Source organism: Odontesthes bonariensis, chromosome 20 (genome assembly GCF_027942865.1).
Source record: "Odontesthes bonariensis isolate fOdoBon6 chromosome 20, fOdoBon6.hap1, whole genome shotgun sequence".
Taxonomy (NCBI): Eukaryota; Metazoa; Chordata; class Actinopteri; order Atheriniformes; family Atherinopsidae; genus Odontesthes; species Odontesthes bonariensis.
This window is the reverse complement of record NC_134525.1, coordinates 32,681,869-32,701,314: the sequence shown is the minus strand read 5'-3', so window position 1 is coordinate 32,701,314 and position 19,446 is coordinate 32,681,869. Positions and strand designations below refer to the sequence as shown.

At 46.3% G+C, this 19,446-nt stretch overlaps 1 protein-coding gene across 7 annotated transcripts in view; it reads left to right on the top strand.

Moving 5' to 3' along the window:
- Positions 1 to 14,963, top strand: part of LOC142370373 (uncharacterized) — a 143,860-nt gene extending 128,897 nt beyond the window's left edge. For 6 of the 7 annotated variants that reach the window (XM_075452915.1, XM_075452918.1, XM_075452917.1 and 3 more), the window contains 2 exons: positions 10,544 to 10,736; positions 10,970 to 11,103. In XM_075452915.1, the coding sequence (XP_075309030.1) occupies positions 10,544 to 10,736; positions 10,970 to 10,977 (201 nt within the window). In that variant the 3' untranslated portion in view covers positions 10,978 to 11,103. The other variant, XM_075452914.1, reaches the window with a different exon arrangement.
- The last annotated feature ends 4,483 nt before the right edge of the window (positions 14,964 to 19,446 follow it).

The following is a 19,446-nucleotide window of genomic DNA, read 5'->3' as shown; positions in this document are numbered from 1 at the left end:
CTGTACTGACTGAGGCTGTACTGACTGAGACTGTACTGACTGAGGCTGTACTGACTAAGGCTGTACTGACTGAGACTGTACTGACTGAGACTGTACTGACTGAGACTGTACTGACTGAGGCTGTACTGACTGAGGCTGTACTGACTGAGGCTGTACTGACTGAGACTGTACTGACCGAGGCTGTACTGACTGAGATTGTACTGACTGAGACTGTACTGACTGAGACTGTACTGACTGAGGCTGTACTGACTGAGACTGTACTGACTGAGACTGTACTGACCGAGGCTGTACTGACTGAGACTGTACTGACCGAGGCTGTACTGACTGAGATTGTACTGACTGAGACTGTACTGACTGAGACTGTACTGACTGAGGCTGTACTGACTGAGATTGTACTGACTGAGACTGTACTGACTGAGGCTGTACTGACTGAGACTGTACTGACTGAGACTGTACTGACTAAGGCTGTACTGACTGAGACTGTACTGACTGAGGCTGTACTGACTGAGACTGTACTGACTGAGACTGTACTGACTGAGACTGTACTGACTGAGGCTGTACTGACTGAGACTGTACTGACCGAGGCTGTACTGACTGAGATTGTACTGACTGAGACTGTACTGACTGAGACTGTACTGACTGAGACTGTACTGACCGAGGCTGTACTGACTGAGATTGTACTGACCGAGACTGTACTGACTGAGACTGTACTGACTGAGGCTGTACTGACTGAGACTGTACTGACCGAGGCTGTACTGACTGAGATTGTACTGACTGAGACTGTACTGACTGAGACTGTACTGACTGAGATTGTACTGACTGAGACTGTACTGACTGAGGCTGTACTGACTGAGGCTGTACTGACTGAGACTGTACTGACTAAGGCTGTACTGACTGAGGCTGTACTGACTGAGACTGTACTGACTGAGACTGTACTGACTGAGACTGTACTGACTGAGGCTGTACTGACTGAGGCTGTACTGACTGAGACTGTACTGACTGAGGCTGTACTGACTGAGACTGTACTGACTGAGACTGTACTGACTGAGACTGTACTGACTAAGGCTGTACTGACTGAGGCTGTACTGACTGAGACTGTACTGACTGAGACTGTACTGACTAAGGCTGTACTGACTGAGACTGTACTGACTAAGGCTGTACTGACTGAGGCTGTACTGACTGAGGCTGTACTGACTGAGATTGTACTGACTGAGACTGTACTGACTGAGGCTGTACTGACTGAGGCTGTACTGACTGAGATTGTACTGACTGAGGCTGTACTGACTGAGGCTGTACTGACTGAGACTGTACTGACTGAGATTGTACTGACTGAGACTGTACTGACTGAGACTGTACTGACTGAGACTGTACTGACTGAGGCTGTACTGACTGAGACTGTACTGACTGAGATTGTACTGACTGAGGCTGTACTGACTGAGACTGTACTGACTGAGGCTGTACTGACTGAGGCTGTACTGACTGAGACTGTACTGACTGAGACTGTACTGACTGAGACTGTACTGACTGAGACTGTACTGACTGAGATTGTACTGACTGAGACTGTACTGACTGAGGCTGTACTGACTGAGACTGTACTGACTGAGACTGTACTGACTGAGGCTGTACTGACTGAGACTGTACTGACTGAGGCTGTACTGACTGAGACTGTACTGACTGAGACTGTACTGACTGAGGCTGTACTGACTGAGACTGTACTGACTGAGACTGTACTGACTGAGACTGTACTGACTGAGATTGTACTGACTGAGACTGTACTGACTGAGACTGTACTGACTGAGGCTGTACTGACTGAGACTGTACTGACTGAGACTGTACTGACTAAGGCTGTACTGACTGAGGCTGTACTGACTGAGACTGTACTGACTGAGACTGTACTGACTGAGACTGTACTGACTAAGGCTGTACTGACTGAGGCTGTACTGACTGAGACTGTACTGACTGAGACTGTACTGACTGAGACTGTACTGACTGAGATTGTACTGACTGAGACTGTACTGACTAAGGCTGTACTGACTGAGGCTGTACTGACTGAGACTGTACTGACTGAGGCTGTACTGACTGAGACTGTACTGACTGAGACTGTACTGACTGAGACTGTACTGACTGAGACTGTACTGACTGAGACTGTACTGACTGAGGCTGTACTGACTGAGACTGTACTGACTGAGGCTGTACTGACTGAGACTGTACTGACTGAGGCTGTACTGACTGAGGCTGTACTGACTGAGGCTGTACTGACTGAGGCTGTACTGACTGAGGCTGTACTGACTGAGACTGTACTGACTGAGACTGTACTGACTGAGATTGTACTGACTGAGACTGTACTGACTGAGGCTGTACTGACTGAGACTGTACTGACTGAGATTGTACTGACTGAGACTGTACTGACTGAGGCTGTACTGACTGAGACTGTACTGACTGAGACTGTACTGACTAAGGCTGTACTGACTGAGGCTGTACTGACTGAGGCTGTACTGACTGAGACTGTACTGACTGAGATTGTACTGACTGAGACTGTACTGACTGAGGCTGTACTGACTGAGACTGTACTGACCGAGGCTGTACTGACTGAGACTGTACTGACCGAGACTGTACTGACCGAGGCTGTACTGACTGAGACTGTACTGACCGAGGCTGTACTGACTGAGACTGTACTGACTGAGGCTGTACTGACTGAGACTGTACTGACTGAGGCTGTACTGACTGAGGCTGTACTGACTGAGACTGTACTGACTGAGGCTGTACTGACTGAGGCTGTACTGACTGAGATTGTACTGACTGAGGCTGTACTGACTGAGGCTGTACTGACTGAGGCTGTACTGACTGAGGCTGTACTGACTGAGGCTGTACTGACTGAGGCTGTACTGACTGAGGCTGTACTGACTGAGACTGTACTGACTGAGGCTGTACTGACTGAGGCTGTACTGACTGAGGCTGTACTGATTGAGGCTGTACTGACTGAGGCTGTACTGACCGAGGCTGTACTGACCGAGGCTGTACTGACCGAGGCTGTACTGACCGAGGCTGTACTGACCGAGGCTGTACTGACTGACATGATGCTGCAAAGCATAGGTGGCGCAGCAGGGGCTGGAGGTAGTCCCAAATGGCAAAACACGCCACTCGTAGACATCAGGGCTGCGTTCTCTTTCACCATCACGCCACAGGAAGCGGAGGAGTGGCTGGTCTTCAGGGAGGAGCCTGACTTGGTGAAACATGCTACGAATATCTCCGCTGATGGCCACAGCATGTTCTCTGAACCTCAGTAGCACACCGAGCAGTGGTGCACTCAAGGTAGGGCCAGGAAGCAGGTTGTTGTTGAGGCAGGCTTGTTGATAGTTGAAGGAGCAGTTAAAGACAACTCTGGCTTTACCGTTATGATAAACAAGATGGTGAGGGAGGAACCAAGATTCTTTTGAACTGCTCACCTCGTCAGCGTTGATCCTGACAGCATATCCAGCTCTCTCCAGCTTGTGTATCTCTTCATTGTACACTGCAGCTTGTTCAGGGTTGGAAGTAAGGCGTCGCTCTGTTGCTCTGAGGAGAGCCATCGCAGCTGTGGGTGGAGCATGGAGTGTGGGTGCATTTGGTTTATGCAACAATGGAGTAGCATAGCGGGACACACCGTCGACTGTGACTCTGATGGTCTTCTGCTCCAGTTGTTCCATAGCTGCTTTATCTTCACTAGAGCGGGTCACTTCCTTGCTGTTTCTGAACGGCAATGTGTCAAGCTTCCAGAGCCTTTCAACATGTTGGTGTAGCTCTTCTGAAGGAGAGAGGAATGTAGAATGAAGACAGCTGTTCTCACCTGATGACTGATGTAGGAAGGTGGCAGGTCCCTGCACAGCCCATCCCAGAGCCGTGCACACAGCTACAGGTCCACCGATTGGGCCAGACCGCACTGGGGATACTGGTGTTATCAGGTGAGGGTTGTCGGAACCGATGAGTAGCATAGACTTGACTTTACTGTAGGAGTGCAATGGAATGTCTCTCAGGTGCTGGTAGTTTTGTTTCAGGCTGTCCGCTGCACATGATTGTTCAGCCAGATTCAGGTCTGCTGCTGTGAAAGCATGTTGAATGTCATGTTTCACACCTTTCTTCATCATGGGTGACATTTTGAATGAAACTGTAGCTCCCTTTAACTGCACCTTGTCCTGTCTGATTGTTCTTAGAGACAGGGTTTCTTCATTCCCCTTGAGACCCAGGTGACGCACAGCAGCTGGTAGTATGATTGTCCTTTCAGATAGGTCGTCTAGAACAGCGTAAGTATTGAGTGTTCTCTTCCCATTGTGCAGGCGTACTGGGACGACCTTCAGCATCACTCTGCCTGAATGGCTGATTTGGTCCATGTAAATCATGCTGGGGGAGGTACTCACGGTCAGAACAGTCTCTGTTTGAGCTACATCATGGAGCACAGTGAGGTGTTGTTCTCCACAAGTTGAACAGGGCTTCTTTAACGTGCAGTTGCCAGGTGGATGTCCTCTCCCACACCTCCAGCATCTTTTCTTCTCCTTTATCCAGCCAGCCTTTGCATTGTTGGTGAGCTTGGCAAAGTCCCTACAGGCGTTGAGGTAGTGTTCTTGGTTACTACAGTAAGGGCAATAGGGCTTAAACCTGTCACGCTTGGATGACTGTAGTGGGGTGCTGGATGCAGGAGCTGGATTAGGTGGCTTTGCCCCCTGGTGGTTGCCGAGTAGAATAGTTGCAGATTTCACTCTTGGCTGCTTCACTGTTCTGCGCTCGCGACTGTCAGCATGTGTGGGTTCTGGGGGACATGCAATTATCCGACGGGATACCTGCAGCGTCTGGACTTTCTGCTCGAGCCAGTCTGCCAGATCTGGAAGGGCATATGTCCTGTCACTGCCACTCTGGATGATTCCCCTGTTGAAGCAGTAATCTGCGAAGGCATCTCTGAAGTTGGGAGGCAGCTTAGTGAGTAGTGTGTCAACATTTGAACCACACATCAGTTCTGAAGAGGAGGGACCCTGCATTGTGCTTAACATGCCCACTAGCGTTCCAACTGATGCTGCGAAATCTTCAATACCTTGATAGTCTCCGGCCTTGACAGGTGGAGCGTTCAGGATGGCATTGAGTTCTCCCTGCACAAGCTGTCTAGGCTGACCATATCTTTGCATGAGGGCTTGCATGGCAGTAGTGTATGGCGTTGCACTGTGGATGAACCGCTTGGCTATTTGGAGTGCAGCAGGGAATCTGAGGTGGTCAAGAAGGACTTGGTACTTGTAGTCTTCACTTAAATGTCTGTGAGGCCCAAGAACACTGTCCAGGCCCTTTTTAAGCATCAGGAAGTCACTTTCCTTCCCTGAGGCAAAAACGGTCAGTTTGGGCTTGGGGATGCCATATGATGAGGCAATAACCATCTCTAAAACACCTGGTGTATTAGCGTTGTCTGGTGGCTGTACAGGTGGAAGAGGCTGCTGAGGATAATAGTGTTGGACAGGAGGACCAGGATAATATGCAGGCGGATAGGGGTATTGCTGAGGAGGCTGCCAATACTTGGGTGCACTGTAGGCGGGTCGTGATGGGGCATGTGCAGTCTGAATCGGTGGGGCATGAACTGCAGAGACTGCAGGTGGCACCATCGAGGTAGTTGGATGTGCTGATGAGATGGAGGCTACAGAGTCCACACGTCCCATCTGTGAAAGGGGAACAGATCGTGTAGATTCAACTTCTGAAGCTTGATCCACATCAGCTTGCAGTGCAGAAGAAGCTTGGTTCACAGCCTCCGCTGGTGTAGCAGAGGGTGCAGCGTGCGTTGATGAAGCTGCAGCCCTGTCCTGATCCTGAGAGAGCGGCACCATCTGAGCTGGGATGTTTGATGAAGATGGATACTGGATCCCGGTGGTACCGGGACACATCTTCTCAAGATGGGGAAGGCTACTGTACTGAGACATATCGGCAGCATAATGGTGTGAGCGATATGTGGGGTGAGTGTAACCAGCCTGAGGGTGAGGAGTCAGTCGTACATTGTTCATTTCAGCCTCTAGCTCTCTCATTTGGTGTCTCACGTTTTGCCAGCGTGCCTCTAGGCGCTCAAGTCTGTCATCAGGGCTCTCATAGGACGGATATGTGGACACTGGATATGGAGGGAATCCTCCAATGTTGGGTGGTGCTGCATATGTTGTCATCGGCGACACTGTCCTTGTCACGGTGTGATGAGGGGGTTGAAACGGGTAGCCAAGCTCATAGTCCTCCAGATGTCCGGGAATGCGTCGCATCCTGCTGGGACGGGGACTAGGTGGCTGCTGCTCGTCGTAATATCCTCTGCTTGTAGCCATAGCGCAGCTTGTGTACATCCGGCTCGAAGGACCACTTGTAGAATATATTTTGGATGCTGGCGTACACAGTCTGGCCTTAGTCTTCTGCTAGAAAAACTCCAGCTACTCCAAAGGTTTCTTTAAATCTTATTTATTGATTCCACACAGATCGGAACAGGACACACCGTTTGTGTTCGTTGTGTTCGTTGTGTTTGTTGTGTTTGTTGTGTTTGTTGTGGTTTCCTAAATATGGAAATAAATAAACAATAATAAAGAAATATGTCACTGACTTGAATAAACAATTAAACAAGCACACAGTACTACATGCAGAATGCAGTGAATAATGAATATAGTGACAATAATAAAGTAATAATAAGTAATACTATGGAACGGCCACACAGGGGTGCTTCAGACCACATCATTACAACAGAAATTAAAATAACGCAGATATTGTCAGATATAAAAACCATCCACGATCATAAATACTCAATCCCAACAGTAATGTATGTTTTGAAACACATATGTAACTTAAGTGGACATATAAACAGGTCTGTGGAAATATATATCTAACATAAAAACTCCGTGAGTGAGAACAATATCTACAACATGGCAGCCCGTACGCAACCACGGCGCACACATTAGAAATGGCATAATAATGGTAAACTGTCGATGCAAACTTACTTTGTACTCACGCACAACCGACACATAACAGCAATTATGGGTGCGGCCCGGTTCGGTTTACACCGTTATGAACAGCGGGAATGTGCTCAGCGACCAACAGGTAACACTGCTGCAGTCAGGTTATATTGTCCACGTGTAAATCCGGGACTACTCGGGTCTTTCCGGATGTGATGGTGACGTCACACGCACGGCAGAGCAGGGAAGTTTGCACACTGAGACTGTACTGACTGAGGCTGTACTGACTGAGACTGTACTGACTGAGACTGTACTGACCGAGACTGTACTGACCGAGGCTGTACTGACTGAGATTGTACTGACGACTGAGACTGTACTGACTGAGACTGTACTGACTGAGGCTGTACTGACTGAGTGTACTGACTGAGGCTGTACTGACTGAGACTGTACTGACTGAGACTGTACTGACTGAGACTGTACTGACTGAGGCTGTACTGACTGAGGCTGTACTGACTGAGGCTGTACTGACTGAGACTGTCCTGATTGAGGCTGACTGAGGCTGTACTGACTGAGGCTGTACTGACTGAGGCTGTACTGACCGAGACTGTACTGACCGAGACTGTACTGACTGAGACTGTACTGACTGAGGCTGTACTGACCGAGGCTGTACTGACTGAGACTGTACTGACTGAGGCTGTACTGACTGAGGCTGTACTGACCGAGACTGTACTGACCGAGACTGTACTGACTGAGGCTGTACTGACCGAGGCTGTACTGACTGAGACTGTACTGACCGAGACTGTACTGACTAAGACTGTACTGACTGAGGCTGTACTGACTGAGGCTGTACTGACTAAGACTGTACTGACCGAGGCTGTACTGACCGAGACTGTACTGACCGAGACTGTACTGACTAAGACTGTACTGACTGAGGCTGTACTGACTGAGGCTGTACTGACTGAGGCTGTACTGACTAAGACTGTACTGACCGAGGCTGTACTGACCGAGGCTGTACTGACTGAGACTGTACTGACCGAGGCTGTACTGACCGAGACTGTACTGACCGAGACTGTACTGACTGAGGCTGTACTGACTAAGACTGTACTGACTGAGGCTGTACTGACTGAGGCTGTACTGACCGAGACTGTACTGACCGAGACTGTACTGACTGAGACTGTACTGACTGAGGCTGTACTGACCGAGGCTGTACTGACTGAGACTGTACTGACTGAGGCTGTACTGACTGAGGCTGTACTGACCGAGACTGTACTGACCGAGACTGTACTGACTGAGACTGTACTGACTGAGGCTGTACTGACCGAGGCTGTACTGACCGAGACTGTACTGACCGAGACTGTACTGACCGAGACTGTACTGACTGAGACTGTACTGACTGAGGCTGTACTGACTGAGGCTGTACTGACCGAGGCTGTACTGACTGAGACTGTACTGACCGAGACTGTACTGACTAAGACTGTACTGACTGAGGCTGTACTGACTGAGGCTGTACTGACTGAGACTGTACTGACCGAGACTGTACTGACTAAGACTGTACTGACTGAGGCTGTACTGACTGAGGCTGTACTGACTGAGGCTGTACTGACTGAGGCTGTACTGACTGAGGCTGTACTGACCGAGACTGTACTGACTAAGACTGTACTGACTGAGGCTGTACTGACTGAGGCTGTACTGACTGAGGCTGTACTGACTGAGGCTGTACTGACTGAGGCTGTACTGACTGAGATTGTACTGACTGAGGCTGTACTGACTGAGGCTGTACTGACTGAGGCTGTACTGACTGAGGCTGTACTGACTGAGGCTGTACTGACTGAGGCTGTACTGACTGAGACTGTACTGACTAAGACTGTACTGACCGAGGCTGTACTGACCGAGGCTGTACTGACTGAGACTGTACTGACCGAGGCTGTACTGACCGAGACTGTACTGACCGAGACTGTACTGACTAAGACTGTACTGACTAAGACTGTACTGACTGAGGCTGTACTGACTGAGGCTGTACTGACTAAGACTGTACTGACCGAGGCTGTACTGACCGAGGCTGTACTGACTGAGACTGTACTGACCGAGGCTGTACTGACCGAGACTGTACTGACCGAGACTGTACTGACTAAGACTGTACTGACTAAGACTGTACTGACTGAGGCTGTACTGACTGAGGCTGTACTGACTGAGGCTGTACTGACTGAGGCTGTACTGACTGAGGCTGTACTGACTGAGACTGTACTGACTGAGGCTGTACTGACCGAGACTGTACTGACTGAGGCTGTACTGACTGAGACTGTACTGACTGAGGCTGTACTGACTGAGACTGTACTGACTGAGGCTGTACTGACCGAGACTGTACTGACTGAGGCTGTACTGACCGAGACTGTACTGACTGAGGCTGTACTGACCGAGGCTGTACTGACTGAGACTGTACTGACTGAGGCTGTACTGACTGAGACTGTACTGACCGAGGCTGTACTGACTGAGACTGTACTGACGACTGAGACTGTACTGACTGAGACTGTACTGACTGAGGCTGTACTGATTGAGGCTGTACTGACTGAGACTGTACTGACGACTGAGACTGTACTGACTGAGGCTGTACTGACTGAGGCTGTACTGACTGAGACTGTACTGACTGAGGCTGTACTGACTGAGACTGTACTGATTGAGGCTGTACTGACTGAGACTGTACTGATTGAGGCTGTACTGACTGAGACTGTACTGACGACTGAGACTGTACTGACTGAGACTGTACTGACTGAGGCTGTACTGACTGAGGCTGTACTGATTGAGGCTGTACTGACTGAGACTGTACTGACTGAGACTGTACTGACTGAGACTGTACTGACCGAGACTGTACTGACTGAGACTGTACTGACTATCTTTTCCTTAGCTCTTAGCCCTTATCTTTGATCTGGCTGAAAAACATCATAGGGTTGGTATGAGAAATTCTGAAGGACTTGAAAAGATAGGTGCGTTGGAATGAGAGTTTCAACGCTGACACTATGTGGCTCTGCATCACTGAAACTAAAGCCGTTTCATTTAAAAACAACGCTTTAGTTACTTTGTTCAACACAATCTTATCTCTTGTTTTACTACAAGGTTGTCTCGTATACATCATGTGATTGTAAGGGAAAATGTGGAATATTAGTTCATTCTCAAAGTTCGCCATTGAAAGTGGAAGAAAAGTGAAATATAGCGTTTGTCACGTGCTGCTCACTCTCACCCCGCTGTCCTCATATTTATGAATTACAGTTAGTACGACTGGACGAAAATAATCCAGCAGCTGTGGCCTCAAAAAAATGTGGGACGAAATGATCTGTCCTCTCAGAGGACGTTCCAGTGCTTCCTTATGAAAGGAGGAGATAAAGGAATGACTGAGGCTCCTTTCCTGAGTATTTCATTGTGGCTGTTACTCAGATACTCATTTCACTCAGTTAGGAACATTCCTGAGCAGAAAATACATCTTTCTTTTTTTTAAAGCTTTACTTTGCTAGGTGCTGCATATTCCATCAGAGGTTTTACACCTCAAAGCAAAGATTTGGAACCAGGTTGTTCCATCTCCGTCCCCACCAACTGACAGGCCCTGCAATGTGTCTTTTTAGGCTGAGGGGGCCCAGGAGACAGCCAAGGGGAGAGAGACTCCTCTGAGTGACAGCCTGACCCCGGCCCCGGGCCCTGAGCCGGGGCCGGTTGGGAGTCCTGCTGCCCAGGAAAATGGGCTGAATGACGTGGCTCCCTGTGATAGTGAGGGTCTCCGGGAGCCCCAAGCTCTTGATTCACACATCCCAGAAACAAGTAAGTTTGTGTGTGCGCCACCCTGAGCTGCTGCCAGTTTGCCACGTGTGTGGACCCCCACACACCAAACGCAGACGGAGGGGCCAGGGTGGGCCCCTGCTGACGGCTCAGTCTGATGATAGATGTAGCTGTGGGAGGGATTTCAGGAACTTAGATAAAAATGTTGAATACTTTTTTATTGTGCTTTCTGAATTCCAAAGCACCTGATCAATCTTTGACCTCTTATCTTGCAGGCCTCTAATTCTGCTGTCCCTCCTCCCTCCTCATTTCAACTTCCCCCTCAAACGTCTCTCCCTCCCCCTCCCCCTATATTTTTCTCTCTCTCTCTCCCTCACCTTCACTCCCCCTCCTCCTCCCAACCTCTCTGCTGCAGATTGAGTGTTTCAAGCTCAACTTCCGCGAGGATGCTCGCTCTCGCATGGACCATGGAGCTGACATCATCACCCGGCCAGCCCCCCCCCCCCCCCAGACCGCAGCAACAGACCCCACCCACATGTTTCCTTCAGCTCTGTTCGCCAAAGCCTCTCCGTCACCGTCTCTGGCTTCCGCCTCGCTCCATGTTCAGCCTCTCCGTCAAGGGATCTTGACCTTTTCTTTTTTTTTTTGCCCCCATCAAACCTCTTTCATCTGAATCCTGAAAGTAGCTCTTCTCTCACATCACCATGCCCTCCCCACCTCCACCCTGCTACATTTGGCTGAAGGGACTGTGTTTGGGCCTGGGAGGGGAAACAAGGTGTTCCCATATGTTTTATTTGCATCTTCTCCAACCAGCTGACCTGGATGCTCTTCACTCACAGCCTGGTGGTGGACCCTCTCTCTCCACACACATATATATCTATCTATCTATCTTCTCCACACCTGAAACATAAGCAACAGTCATTTCATTTGTCATCTCAGTATGTGGGAACCTGTTGATTCAACCCTGCCTTCTATGGCTCCTCTTCTCCTCGTGACTTTAGGGTCTGTTTGTTCCCAGTAACCATGTTCTGTAACATCAAAGTAATCCAGTGTCCATCTCAACATCACTTCCTCTCTCCTCACTGTCATTCACCAGAAAAACAAGCTTAGAAACAAAAAAAGCTAGACACCAAGAAGGATGTTTGAACCATTTTAGGCTGTTAAACTCTTTATCGTCTGTGTTTGTGGTGATGTGTTTGAGTGGCAACATTTGTGTAAAAATCAGCACTGGTGTGCTGTTGGGGTCTGTTCCATCAGACTCCATAGTTTTCTTCTTTTTTCTTCTAGGTTGCATTTATTATTTTTACAATTCCTACGAAAGCGATACGACAGGTGGTCTTTAATGTTTCAGTGGCGGTCAGAAAACGCCCAGGTTTTCTGTAAACAGCGAAGAAAGATGTGGAGGATGGTTTGGTTAGATGGATTTTAAAAGAAAGGCTCGAGGAAGTTGCAAAAGACATGAAAGAGACTGGAGATGTGTTTAAGTGGAAGAAGAGAAGTTGGCTGAAGCTTTGAGGATGAGGTGAAAGGAGCTATGTGTCTCATATGTGCCTCCAGTCCATCTTACCTGAAAATCCCAGCAAATGAGGGTCATGCAGTCTCGTGCCTAAAAGTGCTGAGGCAGAACTTATAGTTGATGGAAAGTCAACATGAAAGCCTTGAAGTAAACTGGTACTGGTATTTGAAGGAAACTGTGCTGCCATGACTGCTGCTTGATGTCAGGTGTGTCTGAGGCTCATGGTGGTGTGTTTTTGGCAGTTCACTGAAGCCTGAATTGAATTCTAAAACTTCTCCAATAGTATGCAGTCATTTCTCCTCTTATTGGAGTATCAGCAGTTTGACACGATGCCACCGTAGTGTCTTCTCTTGTAGCAATCGTTGCCTCCTCTTCCTAACCCTTTCTGATGCATGGTTAGATAATATAAACTCATACGCAGAGCTTTAAGCATGTGTGCACTGTGACTCAAAGTGTTGTGCTTCGGTATCATGCAGTTTATTTTCAATGGAAGTGGACAAACCGTGCTAGTTTGGTGTAACCTGCTCAGCTTTCTATACAGTGTGGCTTGAACATAAACCCACTTCTAAAATAGGTTAGCAGTTTTTATTTATTTTCTTTCTTTATTTATTTGTTTGTTTTAGTGGAGTAATACCTTAGTGACATATCAGCTGTTGTTGTCGTTGTCAAACTGATCCTGCTCTCTGGCAACATGGTAGCCAGCACCAACATTTCAGTTGCTTTCCCAATGACAGGACACCATGAGTGTCACTTTGGTTACTGATAGCCTAGCAAGCATATCCACATGTTAAGTTTAAATATTGAAGATACTAGCAAGATGAGCTCATATGAAGTGTAATTTAGACTTTGTGTGTCTGTCCATCTAACCAGTGCAAGTTCAATATTCACCTTCATTTTAGCTCAGCATTTGTTTCCATAGGCTCTTTAGAAAATATCTTTTTTTTTTAGCCGTTTCACTGTTTTCACCTGCTAGCTAACTGCTAACCGCTAACATCTGGTGCAGGACAGTTAGCCGACAGTTGGATTAACAGAGCTGTGACACAGAGCAAAAACTGAGAGCCAAAACACCGTAAAACCAAAAGAAGAAGCGTATGGATGCTAGAAAGCTAGAAAAAGATCACGGTTAGCACAGCTCAGGGTAGCTTTTTTATTTATCTAAGTAGGATTTTGGCCTAATCTGGTACCATGTGTGAACGGCTGACTCCAACTTTAGTCATGGTTTGTAAAAAATTTTGATAAGAACTAAACTGCACCTTTCAACAATACATCAAAGAGAGTGGGGTGATATCCAGCTGCAGAGCCACCCTTCATGGCTTCAGTCTGAATAAGGTTTTGCGTGAAGACCTGAAACCTTCACTTTTTTCCGCTGATTTGTTTCAACATTTTGTTCACATTATATTCCCTCAGAATTTAGTATTCCCACATAAGCGTTCTCTTCAAATCTTTTCCTCTGACATAAATGGGCAATAACTTGTAATAAATGTCACATTAAAATGATGGTGTTGCTAAAAGGGCATTTTTTTTATCAAATACTAAAACTTTGTTGTGCTGTTGTTTTCTAGCTAAATGCTTCCATGTGCCTGTTCATAACTAAATTCATGCTTTGCTTTTAGCCTAGAGTCTTTACTTGCCACCATTTCTGGGATTTCACATGGATGTATAGAGATAAGTTATTACTGATGCTCTCTTTAATGCCCTTAAATTCAAGAACAGAAAGTACAGCTGCAGTAACCGGTTAAGGAGTGGGGGGGTCTCATGTTTCCATATGGCTTTAAAAGTTTAAGAGGAGGAATTGTTTTATCATGGCTGTTATTGTGATTATAATGATGGCAAGTTGAAACGTTTTTCATATGAAAAGGGCCACTAAAGTGAAAGAATGTTAAAATGTTCTGAAGATGCAACACTTTTGTATTTGTGTTTATCATGTTCCTGTAGCCTTTTGGTGGTTGAAGGGGCTTTACTTGTGGTTTGCAACAGCCAGTTTAACATATTGCATTCTGGATTTAGTCCCATAGATAAACTTTAGCACAACACTTAAAATGTCTTTAACGTCTTGTGAAAAAGTGTTTTATTTGAAACGCTGTAACCGCAGCGTACTTTAGAACTGTTGAGCTGGCAACATGAAGCTTTTTGAAGACATTTTTAACAGAATTTGTTGTGCACATGTGTTTTCACCTGACGATATGATGCCCACAGGCCCAGTGTTAAGAGATGAAACTGGAGCTGGTGCAGTGGCCTCCGCAGGTTCACATGATAAAAGCAGAAAATTGAATTGGGCTGAATCTCGTCCTTCTGAATGACACGAGGCTGCCTGGTAATATGGGAGAACTGCATATGAAAGCATGTTTGCTGCTATTGTCGCTCTTGGAGAAGCAGCCTGCTCTTGAGAGACCTGAGCGCGTTTAGGTTTGAGCTAAAGAAGACAAACTGTAGCTGCCAGTTCCGGCTTGTGTAATAGATGCTCTTCAGATATCTGAGGAGCATTATAGAGCCTCACCTATCGCTACCAGACTTACAGCAGTCCAAGTCTCGCTCATGAACACCTGTCTGCTGGAAAACAACAATGAGATGTGTAGACTTTCTGTAATTTGCAGAACCTCCTCATCGTTTTGTTTGTGTGGCTGTGTGGCTGTGTGTGTATGTGTGGGTTTTTTTCATTATCTTTAATTGTTTGGTTGGAAATAAAGTGTTTGTGATTACTTGTTAATTAGTGATGTGATTAATAAACATTAAATAAATTGGACTAAAACAGCTTTTTGTTTCGTGTCAAATTTTGTCAGAAATATTATGCCGAGTTCTTTCCAAACCAGAACATTTACTCAGAGTAACAGATATCAGTCAGGACAGTCTTAGTGAAAACACCTGTGAGCGTGTACCGTATGTATACCATATACTGCAACGACATGGTACCCACACAGTGTTTTCTCCAGTGGGTGTTCTTCATTATTGCATGAAAAGCAGAGGTGTATATTAAAAAAAAAAAAAAAAAAGACTTTCTGCAATGATAATTGTAATGACCAGATCAGAAAACCCGATAATTCAACCAGACACAAGCTTAGTGACAAAGGTTTATTAGATCAAAGGTGGTGGACAGGAGCTGAATACTGCTGAGTCCGGATAATCCTCCAATAAAGATGTTGATCCGCGATGGTCAGATTCCGCTCCTGGATGCGGAGAACAGGGCTAGACGAGTCAGTCAGGGGTTATCCAAAAACAGGTATATTCCTGAGGATCCAAGAAGGTCCTCTGGAAGCAGAGGGTTCTAATCCACAAAACAAACTCAGGCGACAGGCAATGGTCAAGACAGTAGATCAAAAAGACGGCGCGGCGCGGCGAGACGAGACATCTGCTGGCTGGGAGGCCTGAGATAATCTGGCAGGGAACTCTGGCTGGAAGGAGCAGATATAGGCAGAGACCAGAGTGAGAGACAGCATCATTAATCAGGCACAGGTGAACATCTTGAGAGCAATTAGTGGCAAAGCAAGGAGCAGACCAGGAAATAAGCAGATTCCAGGCTGCAACATTACAGATAATGATATTTTCTACCTCAATACATCTATATAGTTTTTGAAAACATACCGTGAGTGAATAAATTCAATTTAATTCAGTTTATTTGTATAGTGCCAATTCACAACAAATGTCATCTAGAGGCGCTTCAGTGAAGTAGTCAGCATTGTGGAAGAGTTTTTCCTTTTTGGAAGTGCAGTGCACCAACAACAGTCTCCAGAACATGCTTTGAAGAAGGCTGAGTGTCTTACTTAACCAACCTAAGAAAGTATTTCTGACAATATGCAAACATATAAAACACAGTACAAAAAACACAAAAGAAAATACCCTGCAGGTCGTAATATTGAGGTAAGTATGGTCAAAGGTAAGCAGAAAACGTATTTCACTCTCTTCTATTTTTCTTCAATCAACCTAGGTTATGAACTATTTTTTGATCAGTTTATTTTTATTAAATTTGACCGGTCTTTCAATAATTGTAGCAAGCTCCAGTGTGGAATTAATTTACCTTAAACCTTTGGAAGATGCAAACATTCTTGTGGGGGGTGTTTTTCTGGGTAAGGACCAGATGTGGGAAGTCTACACAAGGAAAAGACTGATCGCCTAATTTACAACCGACCTATACCGTAAACCTTTGTGAGATGCATTAACAACTTAAGATGAACAAACAAAGAACCCTCTTAGAGGAAAATCGGAGAAAAAACAGAGTAAATCACTCCCTACCTTATCAGGAACTAAATCGTATGTGACAGTTCCTTTCATCAGCCAGATGGGAGGCAGACTGGAACTGGAAATGACTTTACTTAGATTCACTTTCAGCCGAATCTTAAAACTGTATTAAATGTGTTTGATATCTTTGTACAAGTTCTTTCAGGTTCTAAGCAAAAGCACGAGCTGCATTTAAAGACTCTTTTCATGTTTTTTCTTCGTTTTATCAATAATTGGATTAAGGTTCTCAGTACTCCTTATTTCTTCATTTTTCATGATGGTTATCCCTAGATATGTAACCTTATCTTTAATCGGGATGTTAAAGACATGAGGTAAGTTAGTCTTCAAGGGAGAAAAGTTGAAGACACTTTTATTTCTTATTTTTATTTAGTCCTGCAGAGAATGTTTCTATTCATTTGATAGCAATGGATATTTAATTTGTGTTCTTTAAAAACAAAGTAGTATCGTCCGCAAGTTGGCTGATAATAATTTCTCTGTCCGGATGGATATTCCTTTTTCTCTCTCCTCTGCTTTTTCCCTCAGGTCTCTGCTCCTGCAGCACCACTGAGGTGCTGCGACTAGGACCTTAAAGCCTGATTCTTAAAGGCGGTAGCATGGTTGCCGCGTCTGTCACGGCGGTGTCGCACCGTGACGTCAAAATGACGTTTCAGGCCTGGCGCTTCCCTTGAAAAGACGGCGCAGCGCGGTGTCGTGCACCAGTCGGTTTTTGTAACTTGGCGGCGCCGAGCACAACGAACCGGATGGACCGATGTGAGACCAGGCTCAGTGAGGAGGTGCGTTTGTACAGGCAGCTGTACGACACTGCAGTGAAACAGCACAGGGAGCACGTAAACTCCCCAAACTGATGCACAGAGATGGGCAGAACTTTGGGGAAAGAGGGAGAGTTCTGTAAGAATGTGTGGAAGAAGCTACGGGACAGATACGTGAAGGCAAAGAAGAGGGCAGAGACTCTGTTGATGCCGGGGGCTTCAAACCTTCAAACCTACTCGGCGCAACCGCGCAACTGTTCTGGCTCGAGAACCATTAATGACGTCATCTAAAGCGCCAGCCCCTTCACAGTTCCTTCAGCTCGTAAGCGCAGTTTGCGCCGAGTATGCGTCACATTTGCAGTTCTCTCCAGAGCAGCGAGCGTCACTGTTGAGGAAACAAGCTGAAAAGCATACGAAGAAAGCATACACAATGCCACCTGTGGTGTCCCGTCAGCAGAGGCTGGCACATCTGATGCGGAATGAATTTACTCTGGGTGTAGAACTGTATATGTATCTCAGAGCTAAGCGGCTGCGGCAAAAACAGAAGAGAAGGCGGAATGTTCGTCCTTTGCAACAAGACGAACTTTGTCAAACGTTGTCCTTTGGGACAACGTTGTCCCAGTGTAACTTCATAGACGTGTCGTACAGATGTTTGTAGAGGCGCACCCTCTCGGTCACCGCGGTCTCTGCAGTGTTCATTTTTTCTTTTTCTTGGTCAGCTGTTTCCGGTTGAGCGCGCGCGAAGTCAGAAAAAAAGTTGTGTGCGCGACCTTGCGCCGCGCGAGGATTTTCTAGCTTGCGACGGGGGGCGTGGCGGAATTTTGGGACACATGACCGTTTGCGCCATTTGCGACCAGCTAGTATGAGCGAGGTTGCGCCGAGTATGAATCAGCCTGAATTTTTATAGGCACACTTTTTACACATTTTAACATATTTATGCAACTTTTAAAGTTAATTATTATTATTTATAGCATATTTTAATGTCGGTTACATCTTCTATAGTTTTTTATTGAAATGATGCACCAGATAAATGTTTTGAAAATCAAACAAAACATTGAAATGGGTTCAAATTGTCATGCTCAAAGTTTTTCAGATCAGTCCAAAATATCCTGCGTGAATAACTCTAAAAACAGATGTTTTTTTCCAGTGAACATGCATCACACCAACATCACATCATATCTGAAACATTTAAAGTATGTTGATGACAGTGTGGTCTGAAAATGTAACACCGAGGCTGGCTGCAGGACGGCACAGAGACTCCTGAAGAAGCTCCGCTCACTTTAATATTTACATAGATGATTTATATCAATATATGTGATTTATATATTGTGGAAAGTGCAGGTTTCACTGCTGCCAGCTTTTGGGGCAGATGAGCCAGCAGTTAAAAAAAACCTGAACAAACTGATGAAGAGGGTTGGCTCTGTGTTTGGGACTGCTCCGGAGTTCCAGGAGCTGGTAGTGCAAAGAGGAATGTTGCAAAAGTTTTTCAACATGATGGACAACATTGTACACCCTCTACACAAAGAACTGATCAAACATTGGTGCGTTCAAGTAAGAGACTCTTGAGCTCTGCTGCAAGAACTATCAGTGCAGGTGGTCAGGAGGCCCTGGGTGTAGAGTTACACAAGCTGGAAAACACAACGCAACCTCTGCACCATATGTTGCTCAAACAACAGTGGGCCTGGGCCTTCATTCAGAGGCAACTCACTCTCATCTATCAGAGGCTCCCCTGAGCCATCCTAAGCATGACTCTCTGGCTGCATAGGTCCAGGAACACTCAACCTTTCAGAAGACATTGAGAAAGCTAAAGTCTTCTGCAGTCCTAGGAGCGAGCTTGAGAACTTACAGACTGGTTCAGCAGCTCAGCTCGGAAAGTGAACGAGGCTCTGCAAGCGAGGAAGAGCTAGTGGTAAGACTGAGAGCACGGCAGCTGAGCTGCAGATGTAAAGTCACTGATTACTGGAGCAACTGCTGAGGATATGAAAAGATTCATTCAGCACTCAAAATGACATGAAAGGAAGATTTGTGAAACAGAGATGATGGAGCGCTCAGTCAGAGAAAGAGAGACCGTCCTGACCAATGAGAAAATAAAACGAATGTCTGGACGATCAAATTTTATATTTTGTTTCTTGTTTTACCAAAGAAACTAACAAGAAAGGAGCAAAGATATATATAAAAAAGAATAAAAACGTGCTTATTTTAGGAATAAAGTGAACAAACTAGACTGTCATTTTGACATGTTCCAGATCAAAAA